This window comes from Hippoglossus stenolepis, chromosome 21 (genome assembly GCF_022539355.2).
Source record: "Hippoglossus stenolepis isolate QCI-W04-F060 chromosome 21, HSTE1.2, whole genome shotgun sequence".
NCBI classification, from domain to species: Eukaryota; Metazoa; Chordata; class Actinopteri; order Pleuronectiformes; family Pleuronectidae; genus Hippoglossus; species Hippoglossus stenolepis.
The window spans coordinates 12092413-12120146 of NC_061503.1; the positions used below are offsets into that span (position 1 = coordinate 12092413).

General features: G+C 42.7%; 1 protein-coding gene across 2 annotated transcripts; it reads left to right on the forward strand.

Annotated features, from left to right (window-relative positions):
• Positions 1-697: 697 nt before the first annotated feature.
• cpxm2 (carboxypeptidase X (M14 family), member 2) lies at positions 698-26838 on the forward strand. Of its 2 annotated transcripts, none has more exons than XM_035145810.2 (14): positions 698-1418; positions 3723-3815; positions 10059-10168; positions 11495-11634; positions 14041-14125; positions 15111-15261; positions 16854-16942; positions 18760-18883; positions 19069-19265; positions 20323-20502; positions 21427-21724; positions 21930-22069; positions 22869-22968; positions 24996-26838. In XM_035145810.2, exons 1-14 carry the CDS (start codon positions 1157-1159, stop codon positions 25250-25252), a joined length of 2226 nt encoding a protein of 741 aa, XP_035001701.1. In that variant the 5' UTR covers positions 698-1156; the 3' UTR covers positions 25253-26838. The 2 variants fall into 2 exon arrangements, with proteins under 2 accessions (XP_035001701.1, XP_035001702.1); XM_035145811.2 differs by lacking the exon at positions 698-1418 and adding an exon at positions 2150-2270.
• Positions 26839-27734: the final 896 nt, after the last annotated feature.

A 27734-nucleotide genomic window follows, 5' to 3' on the forward strand; every position in this document is an offset into this window, starting at 1 on the left:
TAAGCCCATGGCAAGACATTTCTGCTTTTGCTTAGCTATAACTCCATATGCCAGGGATGCTTGTGACACAATATATTCTATTTCTTTTCACTATTTAACCCAAGGAAAAACCTTCTTAGCTGAAAAAATATGGTTTTAATCAGGAGTTTGACTCCTGGCTTTGGGCTTCGGTATTGTCTCCTGGTAAAATGAGCCTCCATCAGCTGCTGTAGTCATGTTTGTGTGTGTGTGTGTGTGTTTGTGTGGGAGTACGAGCTGATGTGATGAGCTGTGACACACAGGGCAGTGCTCCATCCCTGTGTTGGAACACGCCTGGATCCTCCACGGAGAGTTTGTTCAGTCAGATTTCTGCCCGCTAGTTAACATGTAAATTACAGCAGAGTCCAAACAGGTCTTGGCTGAAACAAGAGCAGCCTCAGTAAAGTGAGGCAGCGAACAAGTTTGTTATCTTGACATCCTGTGGCTTTAGCTGACATCCAAATACCCAGTGTGATGAAAAGGGTGGATCACTGCTCCTGTTTGTAGGGAATGTATGTAGCCTGTGCTTCTCTTCTTGAATAAAAACAATTGTGAACTGGTGAATTGCAAACAGTTTGAGTCCCTGAGTGGATTCCCCCGCAGGAAAGAGGAAACTTTCCTCTGCCTAAAGCAAAGCCTGCCCCAGACAGAGTGGGAGGAGATGGAGATGAAAGCAGATCCTCAACATGTCAATGTGTGTTTCCCAGAGCGATTTCCATCCCCATTTCACTTCTACCCACAGCAACAAAATAGATGCTATGTGTCAGCACAGTGGACTTGTTTGAATCTAAAAGAGAAGCAGACAAAAGCAGGTTTCTGTTTGAGTCACCTGCCTGCATCTAAAAGGAGAGAACTGTTCTGTCTGTCTCTCTTTCTCTTCCCTCTCCTCTCCCTCATCTTCTCTCTGCCTCTCTCCCTCCCTCACTGCATTTTTCCCAGACTGAGGCTTCCATGGACCCTCTGGCTCCGCCGCTTTCGTCAGTGACTTGGAGCGCTCTGAGAACTTTGTGAACTCTCCGTGTCGGGACTGGGAAGGGAGAGGAAGGGGAGCAGTTGATGGGACGCAGCCCGGCAGCAGCGGCAGGCTCCTCTGGAGACGGCATCAGGACTCTCAGCTGGAGATAATCCCCCTCGGGTCATGACAAGACGGTGCCTCAGCCTCTTAACCCCCCTGGCTCTGCTGGGACTCCTCCTGGGGCTCGCAGACCTCAGCCCCGACGCTGCTGGCGAGGATGAGGATTATTACATGCAGGAGCTGTTGACAAGGGAGCAGTACAACCAGGTCCAAATGCTGGAGAAGCCTGTGGCCTCAGTACCTGACAGGCACGAGAACCCAGGCCGCAACCCTGGCAAGAAGGTGCCCAAGGGAAAGGATCCAACCACAGCTGATGCAAAACCAGGTAACAGCCTTGCCGTCGCTTCACAGGACAACTTGGAAAAGAGTTGCTTCTGTACAGGTTGATTCTCAAGCTCTCGGTTGTAAAACTTCTGCACCGGTGCAACATAGATTTTCTTTAAAAAAAAACTAAACTTAACAACACCTACACTGGCTGTATTTCTACAGTAGATGTTTTTGTAGCTGCCACATTTGAGTTAGAAAACTTAATTTTAAAGTTTCATCAGAACTTATTATGGAATTGACGAGTCAGTGTTGCCACTAGATGCCAGTGTGGCTGATCAGTTCAGCTTTTTGAGGGAAGTTTTGAGTTAAGTTTTCAACAAGATAAACATGACAGTTTATTTTGCAGCAGTTCATGCTTTTCACCATAAAAGGTGAAAACTAAAACAAGTTGTTAATGCTCAGAAAGCTACTGTTTAATTGCTCCAGACACATTTTTATGAATTCAAATGGAAAATATGAGGCATCACATTGAACCTTAGTATCCTCTGGGACTTCAGAGGAGCAGCTGTATTCACTTCACAAGGTGATGGATGTGCAGAGAAAAAACTACAACAACAACGACTACCTCAGGTAGTCCTCCTCCTCTTCCTCCTCCTCCTCCTCCTCCTCATCCCCCCCCTCCTCGCTTCTGTGCACATAGAACAGAGCCATGTTTCTGTGTGGCTCCTGCAGGATTAACCACCTCATGCATGCCAGAGGTCGGAGCCAGAACACACGTGAAGTCCACATTTTTCCCCAAAAAACAGCGAGGAATGGCAGCGCTCTCTCTCCCAGTTACACAGCCTGTGCAGGAACGTACAGCTCAAGGCTCTCTGGGGGTCTCTCAGCACATGCAGTAGCAGGTTTGTAGGTATGTTTCAAACCCTGCCAGGTGATTGGAGGACAGGCGCGGGCGTGAGGGTTCTCTGTTGGTTGGTGGCGGATAACTCAGAGCAGCTGTGTCGACGGTGACCTCATGGTTCAGGCTTCTGGGCTTCACGTGTCTCGACAGAGATGCCTGCTGCAGGTGGAAGAGCAGTCTGCATCAGATTAAGAAAATACATTGTTTTTATGCATGAATAGCGACTGCAGACACACACAAGCAAAACTATTTACAGCATTTTATTTGATGTTGTAGGAAAAAGGAGGTGGTGACTCTTTATATGCTGCACTAATCAATATTCTTATTAGTTATGAATTTGTGTGTAATATGAAATTGATTTTGCTTAAAGAGGCAAATCCCTTAAAGAGCGATCACCCTTTTTCTACAGTTCCCCTCAGATACAGAGTGTGTGAGCACCTTTCAATAAAATGTCCTGTATCGTATCAGTTTTTAGTTTTTGCACAACTTTACTGTTTTGCCTCAGTGTTAAATTAATGTTGCCCTGTGTCTGCTGGAATGCAAATAGGTAATTGCTAGGTAAAAAGTTAATAGCTTTAAAGAGGTGATTCTTTTTTTTTTTTTAAGATTACTCCCTTTGCTGCTAAAGGAAAAAATTGAATAATTTAATGATACAACATATTTTGAAATGATCTAAAATGATGCTTTATAGAGAGAAACTGTTAGAAAACTTTCTCAACGTGTGAAGTAGCATGTCGACCTTTGACTTATCTATGATTATGGGAGGAATCCAAAACTTGGTAAAAAAAGAAAAACAAGGTACAGAAAGAAGCGCATTGTACCACAACAACGTCTAAATGATCGTATCTCTGTAAATCCATCTTGCTGGAGCCGGTACGCAGCTCGGAGCCTTCTGCTGAGGACTCACCCTTGTCCCAGAAGGAGACAAGGATAAAGACTTTCAGATGTGAGAAGGATTGTTATCACATGGGGCCTATCCTGACCTGACACTCTGTCAAATACAAAGCACACGGTTCACTTCCATCGTCAGTCCCTGGAATGCGACTCCCCGCTCTGCACGGGGCATTTCCATGATGGATTTGAACCTCGGGGCCTTTAGCTCATAAATATTATCAGTGTTAAAGATCTTAAATGAGAGTGCAAATTAAAAAGCGTCAGCGGCCGAGCTACCGCGAGCGGGACGTATCATGTAAGGAGCACAAGAGTTAAACGTTTGCAGGTTCCGTGCCCAGAAATTGTCTCTTGGTTCAGTCCCAATCTTGAATCCATCCATATGTGGAGGCCTGAATCAAACCAAAGCTACTTTCTTCTCTGCGTCAACACTATTGCTTTCCCGCTGTGTAATGACAACAATGAATCAGCAGTATTAAATGTGATTTAACCTCTCGCAGCCCTCCTTTCAAAAGACAAAATATAAACAGCATGTTGCTATTCCTCTAATAATGTAATGTCCTTTCTTAGCGAACAACAAGAAAGCGGAGAAGAACAAGAAGAGCAACCTGAACGCCGCAAACAGCTTCTCAGAGGGAGGACAATACAACTCCATAAAAGAGGGTAAGTGAAGAACCGATGAGACTCTCACGTTATTCGAAAATTCATGATCTCATAAAAATTCAACTCTCCTCCAATGTGCAGTGATCATTTCTCTGCCTTCACAGAAGCTTTTATGATGGGGGGGGGGGACAAACCCTCTCAAGGATGATAAATATTTTGGAAAGGGGTAGAGAGTTTTCGAAAACAGCATATTTTCCCTGCGAGGGAAAGTCTGGCAGTATACGATGATGTTCTCAGAAGCGGAGTCGAGCCACAGAGGCGCTGGTGTCTGCTCTGCCCCAAAGCATCGTGTTTGGTTTCCATGGATCGCAGTATATGTGCTGAACTGGAGTCAAGATGCCCCGGTAGCCTTCCCGTCACGTCGGATGACAGATTAAACTCGTCTGGCTGAAAGTGTGATTCGGGGCGCAGCGCGTGTAGCTATAGACCTCAGACTTTCCACCGCCGCTCTGAAAATGGTGATATTGCCCATATTACCCTCGTTCGCACAGCGTCAGACATAACAGGAAGCTGAGTTTAATACCGCTGCGAGGTTAAGTTTGGATGTGGTGGCCAGCAGTGAATTTATGTGTTTATGTTGAAACTATTGTGAGGAACCTACTGGGTCAGACAGAGAGGCTGCCATTTTTAATTTGCCACCAGGGGAATGGGAGCAGAAACTTGGATATGCTTGCATGTAGGAAAATGAGAACTTCATGCCGACATGCCTGGCACATCGCTCTCAACTCCCAGACTCATGTTTTCATGGCTGTGACTGTGACTCGGCTCTGATCTGTTTTCTGAATTTGTTTCAGCATGTCCTGGTAGCAGCTGATTTGTCACGGTCAAACTGTAAGGGCCCTCGACATGTGTAAAAATCACACGTTCTGCACATCGAGAGCTCAATTACTCAGCTTTAAAGATTGTTTAGCCTTCAGAATTTGTATTATTTGGCCATTGTTGAATGTATCGCAGAACCTCAGTTGTCTGTCACATCCACACAGACTGCATAACAAAACAATGGGGAACTCATTAAACGGGGCTCTAAGAATAGCAGGGATTTTCAAAGCTCGATTCAGCGGATGTTTCAACAGCCTGTTCATGAGTCCCATCAGACGCAACAGAAATGTAGCGAGACCAAATGTTTCCAGCGCGATCTCACAGTTTGTCACATGTGCACAGTCAAGCTCTAAAGGCTGGGGTTGGTAAAAATGCAGGTTTTCAACAGACTGGTCAGTTGTTGTACATCTGTCTGATCGTCTGATGTTTTCTTTTAAAGCGAGACTAAGTTTAGTTTGGAGAAAGTGCTTTAGCTTGTTGAACTGCTGTGGATCTGTTGGGGTTTTCTTAAGTATTGTAAGGTTTCAACTTTTTATTATGTAAAGTGCCTTGAAAGTGTGTCGTGATCTGACGCTATACAAAGTAGAATTTGATTAAATTGACTTGAAGAAACACAATCTTCTTACAAATGAAAAGTTGAACTAACAAATCAACCAGAATGTCACTCAGTTGAGCGCATGCCTCCGCCAAGGCCCAGCAGTTGTTTTAAATTCAATCAAGCTGCAGCAAATTGCACCAAATATGCATGATTAATTTCATCAAGATCCATGAATTATTCTCTGGGAAATCAGTAAAAATGTCCAAAAAAAAGATCTAGCTCGCAAAGAAATAAAAAAATATCTGGATCTGCGCCTTTTTCCAAATTAATGCCCAAATTGATGTGCTCTTTTTTTTCCCCATGTACTGCTGTTCTTTGGCGAAGTAAGAAAATGTTAATTCAAACAGACAATGGATATTTGCTGTTGCATCTTGAACTGGTTTGTCGTGGCCGATAACTCATTGTGGCTAAAGTTAGCTGATGTTTTTTAAATCAGTAATATGTCTGTGACGAGTTAATTCAGCAAAAGTCAAACAGTCTTGCTTTAATATTTAAAGTTTACAAAACACCTCTCCTGTTTAGATTGTTCAGATTGTCATTGTGTAATAATTAAAAACGGGTCGGACCCTCTGTGTTTGGAAGCAGTTTAAAACTTACAGTACATAAACATTAGAATATTAACACATTCTACCCCTGGAGTACTTCACAACTGTATACCACCAGATGTGCAATAACTTGTGATACACGGCCGGATAAAACCATGATCCTAGATTTGGCTCCGGCCCTCTAGACCTCTGCAGTAACATGGCAAGTGGCCTAGATAGCAACGTATGAGGCCTCGACTGTTTGCTTTGTCATTTCTATTACACTTTATTGTTGAATCCAGATGCTGCGTTCCTCTGGGGGTCCTCTTGAAAATGATTGCATGCAGATGGGGATAATGATTAAGGGCTTTTGCAACATAGCAGACTTTTTTTTTTGTCCGGCTTGTCCTTCAGGCCGGTTCGAGGGTTGGGATGCCCCTAATGTTGTGATCGCTCCATTCCGAAAGCCTGTGGACTCACAGTATTTAAATATAGACATACAGGGTCACAAGAGGAGCATGTGCTTTATTGCCGTATAGAGTTACCGGAATCCTCTAGTAACTGCTCCTACCTGTGGCTTTGCTTCTGGATTGTTCATCAACTTCTACGCTTTAGTTTTACAGCGGGGCTTCATTTGGCCTGTGTTTACTTAATGCACCAAACATAAATTGCCTCATGCACGTGTGGATTTTGGAAGCAGATCTTCTTTCTCTAAAAAATCTTGGTGCATGTGATTGACGATCTTCAGCGTCTCAGGCACATCAGGCTGATGGAACAGTTTCAAAACACAAAGCCGACTTCCTCTGTGTATTTCACTGCCAGCTTCTTGTGCATATATGCAAACGTCCAGAGCCACAATATTCTTAACAAACATGCCTCCATCTTCTTTGTGCCTGTTACACTTCTGAGAGTTAATTGGACTACTTGGGAGGTATATGCTGCATGTGCAACCAGACCGGTGCCCAGTCGAAAAAATTCTTGCTCTGTAAATTCCATCGCTGCGGTCCAGGGAAGTCGTGCAAACAGATTGATCCGACCCAGAGAGCCAATGGGCGGCCAATTCACACGTCAACTTAGATTTGCCCGCCGGGCCCTCGCTGGGTGAGATCCATTGTAGTGTAAAAGATGAGCCAATCTCACACAAAGAGCTCTATTTAGTGCTCAGTTACTGCAATCACTTAAAGACAGGCATTTGTTCAAATGAACCTCAACCTCCCTCCAGCGGCGAGTCAAAACATTCTTAAGGGCCGTGCAGCTCTCTCTTTTTAAAAGGCCTTGAATACAGCTGCATGCCTGTCGAACCACTGCTGTGGCTCGAGTGGGTGTTACTGGATAATTGGCATGCTCAAGGAGTTAATTACGAGATAATTATTCATATTGATGACTGCTAATTGCCATCATAAGTACTGCCAGTAAAGATATGAACTGTGCCACTCATTGCACTGTAGATAGATCATGTTCCGTTAGAGCTGAGAGTGCATAGTGCAGCATCTACAGTTAAAACCAGTTCTAAAAAATATCATTTACACTTTTTTAAGGATTTGAAAGAGACTAAGAATCTGGCAACCTAAACCAAATCACCCAGAGGAAAACGACTGTATTCTTGAAACTGTTTGATATATTTGATTTTATTAAAATAAACTGATATTGATGTTATCCTGCAGGAAAAAAAACTTTATGGCAATAAAATGACATATTCCACAAAAAGATGTTGTTTGCACTGAAGCATTTCTGCACGACTAAGCATTGAGCACAATACGCCCACAGAAAGACACACACTGCAGCCACAGCTCCCAGGCACCACATACAGTGACTGTCTCACCTTAACCTGACACCGGCAATAACTTCCACATCACAATCAGTCAAGAGGAACACGACAGACAATAGAGAGGAGGCTGAATTCTGAGCATGTTTGAGGCCTTTCCGTTTCGAAACCTCGAGTTTGGCAGTTTTTCCAGCGCCATTTTTTTTTTTTATGAAACCAGAAGTAACCATATTTGGAGGAGTGGGGAATGATTTTGACTGTGAGCACGCCCACCTACACCTGCAACCTGCACCAATTGGATGGTACAAGCTGTCAACAGCGAGCATATTAGCCCATTAGCCCGTGAGCAGATTAGCCCGCTAGCACCTCATTGGCTGCGTTAACTCAAGGGGAGTAATAAGACAAACGTCCAGCTGTGCAAGTCTTCACAGAATCCTTACGGACACTGCACCATGCAGTAACTCACCTTAAATGGCTTCCTCTCTTTAGGCTGCCAGGTGTTGTGCCTCTCACACTGACTGTAGAGTGCAGTGAGACACTAATAATGACCCCCCCTGCAAGTGTTACCTAACTATTTGTTCTGCCATGAAAACCCCACATTTTTTTGAAACATTTTCATTTGTATATACATAAATAATTAAAACGCTCAACAAAAATGATGATTTTAGGTTCAACTGAGTTTTTTTATGAACTTTTAAACTGTATAACTGACTCTGATGGCAGCTACAAAGTCGATGAATAACACCCATGGTGTGTAGACCACTTTCTGCTAATCCCACAATGCAATACTCTTCATTTTATAGAAGTTCATTGACAAACTTTGATGATGCAAAATGATGATAAAGAATGATGAAATTTATTGCTCACTGTAGAGTTTCTGTTACATGGGAAGACACGAAGGAGTGAATGATTTATACAGAGCATCAAAGTCAAGTCTGACTAAACAACCCGATAACCCTGAGGAATTGTAATGTAATTGTGGTTATTTCAGTTCGGGCCTGAAAACTTAAAAACACAAAAACCTGGAAACGTGGATTTAGGAAGAGTTTATTTCAGGGAGAAAGGCATTATTAGGTTATATTATGGGAACTGCAGAATCCAGCGCTTTTGGAGCTTGACCCTTTCTAAAAAAAAGAGGTCAGGATATTTCTGCTGCCTCTGCTGTTTTGATTTCGCTTTTTAATCTTACAGTGCTGAAAAAAAAGAGTGCAGTTTAAAATTGCTTGTGGCTGCTCTAAATTTTCAATAATTTTGGTTATTTCAGGACCCAAACGTAGACACGTAGACAAGGCAGCAGGTCAGTGCAGTGGCTCTATTTTAATGGAAAAAGCAGATTTACAGGTTGACGTGGTGACAAGATGGTATCCAGGCAAGAACAGCAACAGGAAAATACACAACAGAAAATGACCCAGAAGAAAACTTGATCAAGAGGTAACTCAAGGGACCAGAACAGAAAAAGTGACAAAGAATGAAGGGAATACAGAGATTTAAAGAATTTGTAAACTTTGTATTCATCTATTCTTGACTGTAAAATGTCATACCTATGCTAACTCAAATTACTAAATTCTACTGAGTAAACAACTATTAATTTAAGTCAGACTAACTTGTGCTAAAACATAGATAAATTAAAGTTTACTTGGCATTTCTAAGTTGCAACAACCTGACCAAGCTACAACAAAGCTTTAATCAAAATAATCAAGTAAACTTAAATTAATACTGTTAGTTATATTCACTTCCTTTTGGCAATACATTTTTTTAAGTAAGATCAACTTGTCAAATTTGACCATTGCAGTCTATTATGCAATAACAGCGAAAATATAATAATGACATTAAATTTTTGATATTGAAAGTTTGTGCTTGGATTTAATATTAAAACCTTTGAACTTGTACTCGACAGGTTTGTGGCAGCTGCGATTTCCCATTTTCTCTATTTCAGGAGAACGATACAGTTGTAGTCATTCCAACATTTTAATCATGTATTCAGGCTGCAGAGAGATGGCTGTGCATTGCAAATTTACAAAGAGGAAGCGTTTATAGTGTACAGTCATTAATCACCCGTGAAGCTCGACACATTTTGAAATTCATACGAGTTAAGACATCAAAGCCTCCGTCAGGCTGTTCGATTCCATTTCCTTCACACGCGCTCACCTTTTGTACTGTGATTTTCCAGCGTTTTGTAAAAATTAGTTGCTCACACACAGAAGTTTGAAATGTACATTAACCTGTCTTCGTCTCCTAGCAAGCTCAATATGTGACATGGAAAAGTTTCCATCTTGAGTTGCATGTGCATGTGTGTGTGTGTGTGTGTGTGTTGTCGAGCACAGCAGGCTTACTGAATAGAGCACAAACTCTTAGATCTTCTCAACAAAATTGCACCAAATTGCTCTTTGCTGTTAAGTAATTTTGTGAAGCTATTAACGAATGCACGGAGCCCTACTCAGGAGATCTCTTTTGCAGAGAGAATTTATCCTGGAGCAATGCAAAGTGTGATACACAACATTTCCATCACATGCCAATTTGTCATTCTCATTACCTAGAATGCCCTCCTATGGGACTGGAGACGCTGAAGATTGATGATTTCCAGCTTCACGCTTCAAGCACGAAACGCTACGGCCTTGGTGCACACAGAGGTCGCCTTAACATTCAGGTATGTGGTGTAGCTTGGGCAAGCTCACAGAAATGCTGGGGCTCACATTATACCCTGGGTGATCTCACATTTCCAGAGGAAGCTCTCATGTTTGGTGGAGTCATTTCCCACGAAGCAGCAACACTGAGGAACATGACTGAGAGACTGTATCTTTGAGATCTATTTAAGATTTTATTTATGTTACATGGAAAGATTTTGGCTGTGATTTCGTGAGTTTAATGTGGATGACATTATCAGCCCGTTTCATCTCACGGCAAATTCTTAATAGTCCGAAGCTAACTCCACAAAGAAAGTAATAGTGTCGCCATCAAATCATGAGCACATCCCCAAACCTAATAAAAAAGAACTGGCATCTGGGAGAAAGGGTATTTCCTGTGAGTACAGGCTGTGCTTTGAGGGTATTAGTCTCCGTTCAGTCTGCTGCGGGTCTCATCTTCTGCAGGCTGCTCTGAATCCATCTGCGCAATTAACCAAACACACACATGCTCTTGATTCACTCAAGGCTGCAAGGTATTATGTGTCAGGAAAACAACGAAACCAAGGATTCGTTGTTCGTAGTGCACGTATGTGACTGACAGAGATACTGTCGATTCTAGAGCACAATTATCGGGAGAAATCGGGAGAAACACATCAAAAGCGGATAGTGCCTGTTGATTTAGGCCTGTGAGGACGTTTTTCAGAACTTTATTTCCATTTTAGTAGCTGCTACAGTTTGTTAAGATTCCAGACACAAGCAGTTTTACTTTCTTTTGATATTGTGAGATGCTACAAACACCAAAACTAACACCAACAACACCAACACTATAACACCAACAACACTAACATCAGTACTGCCACTACCAACATGAACACCACCAACACCAACTACACTAACAATTACACCTACACTAACACCACCAACATTTACACCTTCGCTAAGACTAACACTTACACATACACCAACTGCACCAACAATAACACCACAGATTGGATGATGACTATTCACACATCTCGCTCTGAGCTAACAGTGTCATTTATGGATTGAGTAGATCGGTACAACGTGCAACATTGTTAACTTCCTTTACTGTGATTGAATTGATGTAGCCTGTTCGAAAATACACACTCTACAATATTTTGGGAGGAAGCGGAGAAGCGTCGTCCATCTTTTTCTGCAGTCTATACCTTGATAACCTGAATTTGCAACAAAATCAAGCACAGTCGAGGCTGTCAGCACTATCAGTCAGCATGTTGTACAATGCATAGGATATGTGTGTGTGTGTGTGTGTGTGGGTCAACACGTACATCTGGAATAAAACTATGCTCCACACGGCTGTTTCTGGCCCGCAGGCAGGCATTTATGATGATGACCTCTATGCTGGGGCCTGGTGCGCGGGCAGAGACGACCCGCTGCAGTGGTTCGAGGTGGACGCCAGGAGGCTGACCAAGTTCACAGGGGTCATCACACAAGGCAGGAGCTCCCTCTGGTCGTGAGTACGAACCCCCGCAGACATGCATGGAGAGCTGCAGATGGTCGCACAGTGAGGATGAGGATTTTCCCGTCCGAGCTAACTTGAAAGGATAATTGGAGGTGGGGGGGTCGCGCCAGTTTTAAATCCTGGTAATGTCTTGAAATTGTGTTAAATCATTTGTGGACAAATTGTGGACTATTTCCACCATTTGGCAATTTTAGGCATCACCCACATTCACTCACCTGAATTCAGTCCAAATAAAAACAAGGATAAAAGACAATAAAGATAAAATATGAGAGTAAAATGATATGTGATTATTATTATTAATTGGATTTTTACTTTACGGTTTGTGTCTGACCAATCATCTGGAACTTGCGAGGGAAAAAACTCAAAGTGTCCACATGGAAACAGACTGGCTGGCTGACTGTCTTTTTATTAGTCACACTTAGATCAGCGGTAAATCTTGTCAAGTTTGTAGAATTTATTGTCCTGGGGCCACGAGTGTCTGCACAAACTGTCACAGCAATCCATCCAATGAGATAAAGCCAGTCCAGACCAAACGAGATGACCCACTGATCCATCCACAGAGGCATGCTGCTACAGCGTGGCTAATCCAAACCATTAACTCGTAAACGGTCAAATTACACGTAGCCTGAGTTTGAAAATGACTATCGGATATGAGGACTGTGAGAAGTCAGACAAGAATAATCGTTCCAAAGCTCCTAATGGATTGTGGATTTCCCTCCAAACCCAGTTGGAAATATTTCCCTCTCAGTTTCATAAACAAAACAAGCTTTTCAGTATAGGAACCTTTATGGGTGTTTGCCCTTTTCACGAGTCTTTTCTGATGCCCTCACTGCGGGATTAAAGATGTATTGATTGGAGTGCAGCCTCGTTCTTTCATCTCTCTTAAAAAGGTCACTACAATATAAAAACAACACTTGAGAAAATAGATTTCACCGCACTCTAAGCTTAGTCATCACACTCAGATGAAGGGTGAAAAATGGGGATATAGCAAGTAGGGATTACTTCTTAAACTGTGTACTTTAATACTTTAATTATGTCTACAGTTTATAATGAGTCATGCATCTGTGTTCTTTTAACACTCTGGAGAGCACTTACACATCTTTGCAGTTTCTGTCCTGACCTTTAAATTATATATAAACTTTATTTGTATAGCACCTTTCACACATCAGTTCACCTCATGATGAACAATGTGTTAAAAATACACCAAAATCTAATATTTTTCTTACAAATGTCAAATATTTGATTAACCATAACAACGATAGTAGCTATAACATAACCCATAATAAATCCACTGGTTACTACCTGTTACAGGCTGCTGTAAGGGTACAGGACTTGGTAATAGAAAGAAGAAGCCTTCCTCTATTTCACAATTACAACAACAAAGTAATGAACCAAAGGGAAAAGATGTACTTGCATTTAAACTGCTTCTCTCTTCACCGAGAAAAAAACCACAACTGTCTCTGTTCCCATTTTTCCACCGTCTACCTTCTCTGCCTCGGCTCTGAAAAAATATTTGACAACTTTTAGCCTTTGTGCTCCTTAATTGGGAGGGGTGGCACAGACTGAGGGAAACCGCTGCGTGGTTAGAGAGTGCAGGGAGATGCCAGGAGATATCAGGCCACGTTTGTAATTTCCCAGCAAGGCCATGCAGCACGATCTAAGGGGGCAGGAGACAGAATTTCTCCACAATTAGCTCTGTAGGGCAATGTAGCTGTCGGTGTTGCCGGCTCAGGGGCTTCCGTCTCGAACAGTGCTTTAATTAGCAGAACTGGGAATTCTCACCAGGCTGCACCAGCTCAGCACTGATGTCTTTATCCAGAAGGATGGGGCTCATTGGCAGCCCACACACTGCACACTCTGGGCATGATGGGACATTAAGTCATCAGTGGACTCCTTCTGCAGAATGAACAAACAATGTACTTTTTCTTTCATGTTTCCCCTCACTGCGCTTTATATATTCTACTTCTAATGGACAAAACCAGTGTGTTTGTAAGTTGTAGCTCCTTAATTACAATATATGACCCATTAACGTTTGTATTGACCATCTGAAATACATTTTATTTAAAATTGCTTTTCAGTTCTGATTATCAGACGTAAGTTTCCTGTATTTCAGAACCCAAACTCGTCCCTGTGAGAAAATTAAAATCATCTGTCATTTTTGCTCAGATTCCAAAACCTTGGGTAATAAAAGACTTTCTAATAAAAATTCTTTGACCTCGTCTCCAATTTTCCTATTTTTAAATGGACTTTCCCCCGTTGAGATTTCAGCATGACAGGATGTGCACCGAGCGACTTCTTAACCGTCACCTCCAAGCCCCATTTGCATTGAATTTAGCCTGACAGGAAATTTCTCTGACTCTCTCCTTGATCCCCCTGATTTTCCTCTAATGTTGACAGGAGTGACTGGGTGACCTCGTACAAAGTCATGGTGAGCAACGACAGTCACAGCTGGGTAACACTGAAGAACGGCTCCGACGACATGGTGAGTAACAGCCATGACATTTAAAAACTAATTTCTCCCGAAGTTGGCAATTCTCATCACACTGTGTAAAGCCTGTTTTACACAGAGCCGGGGCATTATCGCTCTTCCTCATGAGGAGTCTTGTTTTGTGTTTCTCTGACTGAGTAAAGGCAGCTAGAAAAAAATAACTTCTGTCTTCAGAGCAATTTCAGAGGAAGCTGAGGATCCAAGCCTAATGAGCTGAGTGGGAATAGTAAATACCGATGATCCTCGAGCAGATGGGAACCTCATCCTGGCTCCTCATCAGACGTGTGTCTCTTTTTCTACTTGAAAGAACTGAGCAAACCAAACACAGCAATGCATTCGGATGTAAAATAACAACAATCCTATTACCAACGGACACGCAGATCTGATTCAGTTTTTGAGGGAGATCACATCTTCGTCGCTGCCCACTGCGGTTCACGCCCCCGCAAATGAAAATTTCTGTGTAACTGTAGACTCCCTTGGCTGGTGATGTCATCGATGTGGGAGATAATGCCCCGACAGTGATTTAGTCTCGGATACAAACTTGTCGCTCGCCCACGCTTTCTGCAAAATGCCAAAGGGCAGAGCAGAGAACAACTCCACCTATAGATGCCTTTTAATTTTAAATTCCCTGTGGAGTTTATTATAGTTTATGACACTCAATGGGTGCATGAATATGTATTTGTTTAAGGGTTATGTGGATCAAATTAAATCACTTTTCATTGTCCTGTGCCTGCTCTAATTGAATTTTTCTAACCCCAAAAGCTTTTTAAACGTCTGCTGTATGTTTTATTGTGTAAACATTGTGACTTTGTCATTTTATTTTATTTTTATGATGACAGTGGGCTACATGTGGCTCATTTACAGCTGCAGATCTGGACTAATGCAATATCTAAAGACGACTGACTCACTTTAGTTAAAAAGAAAAAGATCCGGTTCCTTTGTGTTTATTCACCATCTGACCGACTGTTTGCATCAGTAGATTTTCAGCGCCAACCGGGAAAAGGAGATCCCCGTGCGGAACATCTTCCAGGCGCCGGTGGTCGCCCGATACATCCGAGTCAACCCTCTCTCCTGGTTCAACAACGGCAACATCTGCATGAGAGTGGAGATCCTTGGCTGTCCTATGCCAGGTGAAGGGTTTGTATGGACAAAGCAGACACATGAATCCTTCCAAATGAATGAATGAAAAATGAAGCTGGGGCATGTAGTTGAATGAGGCAGCATGCAGAAATGCAGAAAGGAATCCTCAAAAAATCCGGTGAAAATTTGCCCTAAAATTTGCCAAGACACTGCCTTGAAATATGTTGACGTGATATTTTAACTCCCACAATTTAAAGACGTTCAGGTTAGGTTAGTTCTAAATTGTCCATAGGTGCGAGAGTGACTCTCTGTATGTTGGCCCTGTGATGGGCTAGCGACTGTCCAGGATGTCACCCGCCTCTCGCCCAAGGTCATCTGGGATAAGCTCCAGCCCACATGACCCTCAAAGGATAAGCCGCATAGATAATAGATGGATTCACAGATGATGTGACGATGATTAAGGACATGTTTTAGAGTCGGAGAAGAAGTTTTCGTTAAAGTTCGGGGACCGTTGTTGTTATGGTAACAATAATTAACAGTTGGGGAAAGAATTAAGTCATGTTTAATAAAATGTTTGTCCATCCACCCTGACCTCTTCCTTACGAGGAATCTGTTACAACATCAAATGTTCATAGTATTTTCCTGTGCTCCAGATGGACAGGAGTCATAATCACAGCAGCCACTAGAGGGCTTTGTTACTTTGATGTAAACACGTCTTTCTGGGGAGCTCGCTGAAATGACTTGTTTTTTTAAACACAGTCTGCTGCTGTGTGTAAAGACCACATTTAGCCTAAAGGATACTGCCAACTGTTTTCTCTCATAAAGTCCACTTAGCCATGTGCTCATTTTAATAAGTGTGTCTTTTTAATTGCAAGCACCCTAAGCACAAACCTGCTCCTCAGGTTTCCCCTCAGCCTTCTGCTGGTATCAAGACACGCAGTTTAGTTTTTACTGGAGTATTTCCTTTTGAAAAAATAGTCCCAATGGATGGTCTGTGGAGATTCTACAAAGACAGGTTTTTGTTGAGTTCTTAATACGTTATTGTTGAGTTCAGATAACCTTACCTCAAAAGGCAGATATCTTGGCACAAAACACCAAAACTGCCTGCATGGCTACACATCTATATGAGAGGTTTAATTAGCCAATATTCACAGGTTTTTTAAACTCGGGTAAACACGCTGACAAAGGCGATTGACTAATTTCCCATTTTCAGTAGAGGACTTTGCCTTTCTGTGTTTTTTTCCCCCAGTGCATCATGTTCGACATCAAAAACGCAGGCGCTCCGTCACCTTGCTGTCTTGCCAAATTAGTACATTCACCCGGCTGTCTCGTTTGCATCACTGCTATTCGGAGATGATTAAAAACCTGTGTCCACTTCAGATTGTATCAATTCCTCATTATAGACAAAAGTCAGATGTTGGTGGATGTTAGTGAGTTTTTGGACCAGTGGAAAAGGGGCTTAAAGGTTCAGTGTGTAGAATTTAGTGACATCTAGTGGTGAAGTTGCATGTTGCAGCTGAATAGCCCTCACTTCACCCTCCTCTTCCAAACATGAAAGAGACCTGTGTTAAGATTTTTAGTTTATAATCTGCCGTCTTTCATTTCTAAATATCAATAACTGTTTGTTTTCGAGTCCCTGCAGATCCAAACAATTACTACCACAGACGCAATGAAGTCATAACATCGGACGACTTGGACTTCAGACACCACAGCTACAAAGAGATGAGGCAGGTGAGTCCCAGTGAGCAGGAGCCGACAGATATCAGCCTACTTACGAGGGGCCCGGCTCTTTTTTCTCCTTCAGCACAGGGACCAGAGCACGGAGCAATAAAACATCTTGTGCAACTGTGAGCCAACACCCGGCAGTTTTTGTCCTTTGCTAGAACAAAGTGTGCGACAGCAGCAAATGAACCGAGCGCTGCCAGCCACATGAAAATGCATAGAGCATCTCCTGGGTTGTGTCATCACTTATTCATATACTTGTCATGAACAGTAGCCTGTATGTAGCCGGCCAGGAGGACAGCTGTTTTTGTCACAGCGAGCTGAGACTTAGCGAACCTGAAGGGGACAAGTGCCGCGAATCTAAATTCTCTGTAGTGCGGCGGGTCGCCTGTGCCAAACAGCCGACCGCTGGTGTCCTAACCTGCTGTTCTGACCCATCATGAGACTTGCACCAATTAATGCTCGCTCCGTATTCCTCATTGTAGCACAGCAGCGCTCCTTTCAGCCGGAGACGCTCCTCCAGCAACATCAAAGTGGATTAAACAGACTGTTTCTCTTTCTCTTTTCGTTACCTCTGGGGCTAATGTGTGTCACACAGGGTGTCCAGCCGCAGTAGTTCTTCACAAAGAAAGGAAGGCCTATTTTTAAAACTTTTAACTTTAAACCTTTTCTCCACGCAGGTACCTGGTACCACAGCCCCCTCTTGTCCACTGCAGTTTAGATGTGCCAGGACCTTACAAGTGGAAATAGCCCATTGTGCCTTTTCAAATAAAGTACATGCCCCATAAGGGGGAGTGTGAACGATATCTCTCATCATGTCGCGGCCCTTTTCTTAGATCACAGCTGATTGCCGTGTAGTGGCCCTGGGAATACTGATACTGCCAGAATTACCATTTTACATATTCTTCAAACAGGAAGATGGAATATTACCTCGCCATTACCCTGGAACATCCCAGACATTTTTCTCTTTAATGACAAAACCAGCCGAAGTAAATAGTTACTATGAGCAAGTTAAAACACAGCCAGCAGTTTTAGTTTTATTATAAAAGCGAGAATTACTGCCCTGTGAAAATTTGACTTGTGACGTTATTGGGACCTTGACCTTTGGTCACCCACATCTAGCCAGGTCTTCCTTGAGTCCAACTAAACATTTGTACCAAATTTGAAGCAATTCTGGACGATTTAAAAACATAATATCTGTCTCTATAAGTAATAGACAGAATGTTCTACATCAATTCTGCTAAATGGTACATTTATCTATCTTTTATCTAATTAACAGTTTGTGTACTTGGTTAGAATTGTCGAGATTCCACCCAGACTCAATTAAAACTCCATCACTCCTGACTGGTTAACGTCTCTCGCAGCAGTCGGAGGAACAAGTCAACACACACTTCTGCCGTCAGTGCCGTCGCTCCCCTGAACAGCTTGTTAATCTTTTTCCGGCTGCACTTCCTCTCAGTGTCTCCGCTCATATGAGCAACTGATAGTTGTTGCTATTTTAATCATCTGCTCTACAAGCCTGTCTTGATAATTACCTTGACTGCTTCTCCCCCACCTCACTTGCTAGAGTGACATTAATAAAGTGTCTGTGTCACAGCTCCGGTGATATTGTTTTTACATTTCCAATAACATGGAGATTACATTGTCCTGTTTGAGGCTTCAGATATCATACCATTTAAAATAGCATCACTCCATTGAAGGAACACTTATAACCTCGAAGAATCTTACATCACATTTTATTTTTCTCAAAACGAATATTCAAGAAGAAATAAGCAACAGTAAGAGAAAAAAAAGAAATTTGATACTTCATTATCTACCTTCCACAGATGATGAAGGTGGTAAACGAGATGTGCCCCAACGTCACCCGGATCTACAACATAGGAAAGAGCCAAAATGGCCTCAAGCTTTACGCCATAGAGATTTCTGACAACCCTGGAGAGCATGAAGTTGGTGAGTGTGTTTAAGGCAACAGTGAATTTTAATGTAACAGGATGCGATCGCTCAACTTAATGCATATATATATATGTATATATGTATATATATATATATAGGTTTTCTCAGTTGTCATCAAAGCGACTGCATATTTATTCTTTCCCTTCCCTCCACCCACCCTCTCTTATGAACCTGTTTACCAGGTGAACCGGAGTTTCGGTACACAGCCGGTTCCCATGGTAACGAGGTGCTGGGCCGAGAGCTGCTCCTCCTGCTGATGCAGTTCATGTGCCTGGAGTATTTGTCTGGCAACCAGCGGATCCGTCACCTGGTGGAGGAGACCAGAATCCATCTATTACCATCTGTCAACCCCGATGGGTACGAGAAAGCCTTTGAAGCGGTAGGTCTGCCATTAGCGACCTCATATCACGCGCTGGCCCCCGGTGAAAATTGTGCCGTATGTGCTTGGCGGGTCTTCTCCTGATAAGAGCGCCATGAAATGCAGGTACACGCCAGAAAATTGGTTTGAATGATCTGGTGGAATATATGAAATGAACTGATGAGCCCTAGATGTGTTGTATCAGTGAGTGTAAGTGGACTCAGGCTGCTTGGGCTGCTTTTGAGAACCACTATTATTGTGTATGGTTTTTTAAATCAGCTGCAGGCCTGTGAGCTTAATAAAACACAAGACAAGGAAGGGAGGAGAAAAAGCAATGCGTCAAACATTTGATCATGGCTGATGTAGTCATTAGAAAGAGCTCAGACCTGGCTTTGCATGGGACCAAAAACTCCACTGACTCCACTGAGACAATAAAATCCATCTGTCTGCACAATAAGCAATGTTTTGCCAAAAGTTCACTGGGCCACTGGGGACGGTCCTGTCGTGTTTGGAAGCATCAGGCTCAATATCCACAAAACAGATTAGCTGGTGCTGGACATACAGAGATCCAGGACTCCTGTTATTCCTCTTTACGTTCAGGGAGTGATGGTGCAGGAGAATGGGTTTCCACTTGGAGACAGGAACTCCACTGCCAGAGTCGGGTCTTTGTCCTGCACAAGTTCCGGTCCTTTCGACGTCTTTGGACCAGTGCTGTGGATGAGTCTTTATGAGTCTTTGGGGGTGGGGGAGTTGCCTTGAGGGTGGTCGCCAATAACAGGCTCAACAAAATGATTCACAAGGCCAGCTCAGTACTGGAGTTGGAGCTGGAGAAGAGGAACTCTCGGTCACAGACAATTTCACCCATCCTGTAATAGTGCTCCACTGAGCGCCTTCCTTCCTGTGGCCACTTATCCAATACACCCCTCTGCACATGTCACTAATGGGCTACTAGATGAGTAGTTTTCACTTTTTGTGTAGTTTTTTCCAAACTGTGCTGAACAATTGTAACGATCCTGCCGAGATGAAGAAAGTTTTTCTGAGTCTAACTGTGATTCTATTTCTTTTATCTGTTCCTCAGGGCTCTGAGCTCAGTGGCTGGTCTCTGGGTCGATGGAGCTCTGACGGAATAGACATTCACCATAACTTCCCCGACCTCAACTCCATACTGTGGGAGGCCGAGGCCAAGAAATGGATCCCTCGCAAAATGTTCAACCACCACGTGCCAACCCCCGACTGGTACCAGTCCTCAAATGCCTCGGTGGGTGTGACTGACAGGCTGATGTATTGTATTTTACATTAATGCAATGTGAATTCTTTTAGCACCTCGACAAGAAATATGGGAAATTCAAACACCAGCATTTGATTATAATTGTAGGCTTTTGTGCTTTTGGACATTTCATAGTCAGACTCATCAAAAGTCAAATTTTATCTTCCCTTGTGCTGCATCTTTAGTAATGTGGCTGCCAGTTTCCAGTGACTATATCTATCAGTGACAAATTAGATCTCTTTGTCCTTTTTGCCGTCACCTCCTCTGGTTGAAGAAACAAATCCCACAGTGGTGACAATCCGCCTGTTGAAGCGCAGCCACGTGGGCGTATCAGCGCCGTCTATTTCGGGAGACGCAGATGCGTTTGCTATTTGTGACGGAGAGGCTGTGAGCTAAAATACACCAGGCGATCTATTTAAAGCTCATCCTCACGAGTGTTTTGACGTTGCTGAGAGACCACGAGTGAGTCACACAGAGCCTCGAGAATAGCTCCTGCAGAGCCGGGATCCCCATCTGTGCTCAGGAAGCTGTGAAAACCGTCCTCGCTCGCCTCGCTGAACGGCCCAGCCGGCGCTCAGTGATAGTATGGCAGGTTTAAATATATACGAGTACGACAGCAGAGAGCGTTTCATCAGTTTCATGATTGCAACATTCAAATATAAACCACTGCAACCATTAGGTGACCTCTTGATGAAATTGTGTTTACGTTTCAGAGTAGTAACTGTTAGTGGGATTAGTTTACAGCACAGGAGAGTGTGAACAACCTTTTGATGGCTTTACCGCTGCCTCTTGAGAGCACACCGCACTGATGTTGTTTTCAGCGTGAGGTGGTTCATTTAGCAGTCACGCCGCTGAGATGATTGGATGAATTACAACATGCTCCCCTCTCCCCCGCGTGTCCCCCCCACACTGTAGGTTGCCATGGAGACGCGGGCTCTGATAGCGTGGATGGAGAAGATGCCCTTTGTGCTGGGCAGCAACCTTCAGGGAGGGGAGCTGGTGGTGACCTTCCCCTACGACAAAACCCGCTCCCCGGGGGTGACCAGGGAGCAGACCGCCACCCCGGATGACCACGTGTTCCGCTGGCTGGCCTTCTCCTACGCGTCCACCCACCGCCTGATGACTGATGCCAACCGACGGGTCTGCCACATGGAAGACTTTGCCAAGGAGGACGGCACCATCAACGGAGCGTCCTGGCACACTGCGGCTGGCAGTTGGGTCCACACACTCTCACTGAGCCTAACTCTGATTTCTCTGCTGAGGCTTTGAGTCGTAGCTTTGTTTAGCAGCCACATCTGCATATTCAGCACAGAAGCCCTTTGGCTGTTCCGGAGCTTCTGAATTCTGGCTCGTAAACGCACACAATACTGACCCGAGTTGATGCAGTGGGCCTGAGGTGTGTTTGTCTTTCTCGGCAGGTATGAATGACTTCAGCTACTTGCACACTAACTGCTTCGAGTTGTCGATGTACGTGGGTTGTGACAAATTCCCTCATGAGAGCGAACTGCCTGAGGAGTGGGAGAACAACCGCGAGTCTCTTCTCGTCTTCATGGAGCAGGTACAGCAGCACAGCGGCCCCCGCAGCGCACACACACACACACACACACTCATGGAAACCAATGCAAAACAAGCCACATAAACACATGCTATTTTTATGTTCGGGAGATGTGTGACTATTAATTACTACCTGTGTTCTTGCATTCCTCGGAACTTAGAAGATCTGTATCAATACCATGAGAGCTGAACACATACTGTAACACATGCTCAGGAGTATTTTAACTGTCAAACACCCAAATTAATATCAGAGTGAAATGGATAGACTTTCTGAAATGTGCAGTAAAGGTCACTAGGAAACCACATCTAATCACTGGATTCTCTGATGGACACAGACCACAAAGGCCAGCCTGTCAGAAAACCTGAAGACTGATGTAAAAGCAAATAATTAATTCCAGACATTATTATTCCACGAGGATTACCTGGATGTTTAATAAAATAAGTGACCAGTGGATTATAGGATCCCGGGGGCTGCAAAGGTCTTTGTCCGTCACATTCAGGCAAAATGCAGCTGCATCCTCAGCTTCACTTTCACACGACTTTGAAACGTGACGGACTCGTCGTCCTTTTGCGTTGCATTATGCCTTGTGAGGGGGACTTCAGAGGATGTGAACCCATGCTGGCAGCTTGTATTTAAATATTGATGCTGGATGAGGAGGAAAGCTTTTATGTTAAAGTATTGTGTCGAACTGCAGATGATACATTATGCATCATACATTATTACACATCACATGGTGCAACATACATTGTGTTAAATTATGCAGTAGATGGTTCAGACTTGGGGTCGTGCTCTTCCTCTGCAGGTGCATCGTGGGGTCAAAGGTGTCGTGAGGGACCTGCAAGGTCGTCCAATAGCTAATGCTACCATCTCTGTGGAGGGCATCAGCCACGATATCCGCACAGGTAAAATATTGAATTTCACATGATTTTTATGTACAGTTTCTGCTATTTATGGTTCCATTGAGCTACAAACCAATGCAAAACTAGAATGGCACTCGATAAAGCACAAACCTGCCCAAAGACTTACCTTTAATTCATAATTATCAGAACCCTAAATAGTTTTTTTTTTCATCAAGATCCATGAATAATTCCTTAGAAATCTGTGAAAATTATCTGGATTCACACTAAATTGTAATGGTTTATTCTTGGCTCATGTTTCACCCTTCCTCCAAGTTTCAAGGAAATCGGTTCGGCAGTTTTTGCATTCTAACAAACAGATAAACAGCAATAAAAACATAACCTCTGTCAGAGGTAATAGACATGTTCATATCAAAAAATGTGTCTAGCCTCAGAGAACATTGACTCGGCTGCTTTTACGCTTCGTCTTGCTCCTCACTCTCACAGTGAGTTAGTCCTCCAGCGTACGATGCAATCAAAATGAATAAACCAAACCAGTTGATGGATCTATTCAAAGATATAGACATATCTGAATCTGACTATTGATTGTGCATCCTTGAGGAAATCTCTGCTGATGCCTGACAAATGCAGCAGCCTTCAAAGCCAAAGTAGTTTTGTACTTCAAAATCGAATGTCCAATAGCCTTTTATTATTTTTCCTGGAACTAAGTACAAGCCATGGCTTCCTCTGGGGAACCTTGCTTTTCTCAGAATGCAGTCAGAAAAGATTTTAGGCTTTTTATTTTGATACGGTGGACATTTTTGGACAACTGCTTTCTTATAAACAGAAAGCAGTTTTCCTTCCCTCTCGATGAATCCACTGCTGCCACTACGACGGCAGGACACAGTCTGGGAGCCACTAATGAACAGAAGAATCCATGAGCTCATTAGCATTCAGTATATTGCATTTCAGGGAACAATTAGATCCCCTTCTGCCGTCTGAATGTGAGTAACGTGACGTCCTTGTGTGACGGTTTGGATCGACTGCAGATCAGCTGCAGAGACAGACCTGCTGTCATATTGCATTTGTCTCGGTGTTCGCTCAGACGTGTCAGGTGGGTGTTCGGATGACTGCAAGGAAGCAGCACTGTTGTTTTTATGAGTGAGTCACTGGCTGAAAATACACCACAAGCGCGCTCGTCTTCAGCTCCGTGAGACCAAGAAAATCCAACATGACAAAGCAGAGCTATTTTTGAAAATCTAAATGGGAATACAGAACATCTCCTTTTTTTCAGAAGTGGAACACAAAGAACTTTTATTTTAGGCTTTAGATGAAGAGTTTCACGATATTTTATTGTCAAGTAATTCGATCCATTTCACTTCTAATTATTTTGTTGCTTTTATTGTGCATGTATGATATTTTCCTTTTAACAAAGTGAAACTGTAAATTAACCAATGTGAAGCTACATTTCCTTATTTTTCGAATTATATTGATGCTAATATTACTGACTTGTTTTATCTTGATGGAATCACAAGTGAAGTGAAGCTTTGATTTGAAATAATGCTATTTCTTAGCTGTTAAAGGTTAGTGGGCTGAAACTTTGAAATGTTATCAATTGCTTATTCGTGTTAAATCAGTTTTACGCCAGTTATCAAAAACAGTTTGTGCTGATGATGTATATTAGGCTACTGTTATAAAAGTGGCATATTATGAATTCAAATAGCCATTTACTACCTTATGGGGGTTGATTTTAGAAAACATATAAAGTTTTTTAACACACAGTCTTGGAACCATTGGCTATGGTTTGACCACAAATCAGCCTGTGGTGGGAATAGCCAATATATCGGGGCTTCCAGTGTAGACAGTGGATATCCGGCACAAACTGTTTCCACTCCAACCAGTTTCTTTTATCACATGATTTGAACACAAAACAAATACTTTTTGTTGGTATTTTAGGCCCAGACAACATTTTGACTAACCTCGATTGATAGCTATATGTTCGTATTCACATGCAGAATCTGTTGATGGAAATTAGTTTGAACACGAAACCAAACACAAAATATCCATTTGCCATGTCATCTGTGTGTCTTCAGCTGCCGACGGTGACTACTGGCGCTTGCTGAACCCCGGCGAGTACAGAGTATCAGCCAGGGCGGTGGGCTACAGCCTCCTCAGCAAGAAGTGCGAGGTGGGCTACGAGATGGGCGCCACCAGGTGCGACTTCACCCTCGGGCGCACCAACCTTTCACGAATCAAAGAAATAATGGAGAAGTTCAACAAGCAGCCCATCAGAGTGCCCATAAGGCAGCCTCAAGCTTACAGGTCCAGGGCGAGACGTTTGGGAACATAAAGACTGAACGTGGAAACCAGAGGAAGAATTCAAAACAAATACCAGTTCTGATCAGACCGGGGCTTGGACCTCTGTCAGATCCCTCCATAGTGCTGACAGCACTATGGAGGGATGCTTTTTGGTTTTGTACCCAGGAGTAAGCTCATGTGGTCACGTCAACTTTTCTTGATATCCACTGTAAAGGTAAAGGTATTTCATTCTTTCAAATTTATTCAATCCCCTTTTCTCAATCTGTGATAAATATTGATAATTACTTGTGGCGTCAACTATAAATAAATAAATATTGATTATATATAGTGATTTCATCAATTTATTTTTCTACATAAAATAAAATTGAACTACAATTTGATCATGACTTCTGTACATATATTAACTTATGTAACACAGCTATGTAAACCATTACTTTTAAGCTTTATTACCTGCACTTGAATGAAGCTTGTGGACTCAGTGACCTTTTGTGTGTCACTGATTTTATTTTAAATAAACTATGGTTTTGGCAAGTTATTAAATAAAGAACTTTTTTGCACAGATTGAACGTCTGTGGCTGCTCATGTGTACAGTGCGGATTTGACTCATGAACGCTGGAAGATTTTGGGCCTCGACCCAATCCCCTCTCCAAGCTCTGCAGGCAGTTTGCATGGCTTGGTTTTTGCTTTGCATTGTCAGTTAGTAGAAGTAACTTCTAAAATGTATTTCACTACAGATTACACATACACTTAAATGTTATTTGTAATATATTCCATTAGATTAGTCAAAAGGGGGTAAGATATTTTAAAATACAGTTGATAACTTCAATATTAAGTTATTAATTATTGCATGTAACACTGTGAATTGTCGGAGTTAGGGTTGTGATTTGCAGGAGGACCCAAAAATGCAGGAGTAAAGAAAAATAACTAAACGTGTCCTTTAATAAAGATAAAGGGTATTTACAAAAACAAAGTCTAAAAATGCACTAACAGAAAAGCACTGGAAACCAAAAAACGCTGGCAAAAGGCAAAACTGAAAAAAACATGGAAAACACTAGGATACAAGAAGACACTGGGAACATGAAGAAGACACAGGAAAAGAGACAGCTGCCGACAAAGAGACCAAGACAAAGAGAATCACAGACACTTATATACTCAGGGGAGGCGGGATAATTGGACACAGGTGAAACACATGAGGAACACGTGCAGACAATCACAGGGCCGGGAAACAGCACTAAGACAGGAAGTCAAGTTAGAAATACACAAGGAGCAAAACTTCAAAATAAAACAGGAAACACAGCTGTCCTCATCTGCTTAGCAAGCTGTAGCTACTACATAGCTATTTAAAAGTGAACATTCAACTATACATCAACTGGTTTTATATTTGGTGAATAATGCAGACTTTTCTAAATACGTAACTAGCGCTATATACAGACAAATATCTGCTTATTGTCCAATCAAATGAATGTACCACAGGTGGACTGTAGCCCAATCGATGTGCGGAAAAGGGGAAATGGGAGGAGCTTATTTTCAAGTGCCATTGCAAAAGTTCTGAATGTTTATGTCAATGTCATATTCCAGTTTTTCCTTTTTAATAAATCTGCAAAATAAAATCTAAAATTCTGTTCTCCTCTGTCATTATAGATTGTTGAGGGTAAATTGATAAGGATGAAACTATTTCATTTTGGCATAAGGCTACAACATAGTACGGGCCTATATATTTTTAGTGTGACTCCACATTGAGAGGACAAGGAGTCAGTGTTTGCATGATTTACTGGGATATTTCCTGTTAATTCATATCAAAAGTATTTCGGATTCTACATTCGCTACCTGCATGATTGAACATCCCTAATGGGAAATGAGCTCCATCACAGTCCTGTAACTCGGTTGTAATGACTGTGGTTAATTTGAAGCATCATCTCATTTGATTTCTGCTGCGGTGTGGTCGTATCTTGGGAGTGCCGGAGTGGAAAGGCTCTAATTATCAGAACTCTGCCGGGGCTTTTACAGATCACTGACTTGTTCTGACGAAAACACACCCGCTCCCTCCTTCTCTCTGGCCACCATGCAATTAGAGGAAGACCTCAACCTCTTATCTCCCCCTCTCGAGGTTATTGGATGGAGGCTCACACACCTGTCATCAACTCACAGCACCTCAGCGCGATACCATAGTCAGTGAATTCAATTGAAACAGAAATAAATGAGTACAGTGTGGAAGTGGTATCTTTTTTTGCTTATTAAAGGGATCTACTGATAATAAAATCTTTAAAATACAAAATGAAAATAATAATTGTGTTTCTTTTGTTATCTGGTACCTCCCTGCTTGAGCTGGAGGAGTAAAAGTTTGCCTGCCTTACTTACAAAAAAGCTTGCATCCATCTCAGTCCTGTAATAACAGACTAACTGCAATGATTGCCGCAATTCATCCTGTGCTGAACGCTGTGCACCAAATTTCATGCTAATTTTCCACCTGCCAGTCGAGCGAGAAGAAAACTCCAAACATCACCAAAGTCAAT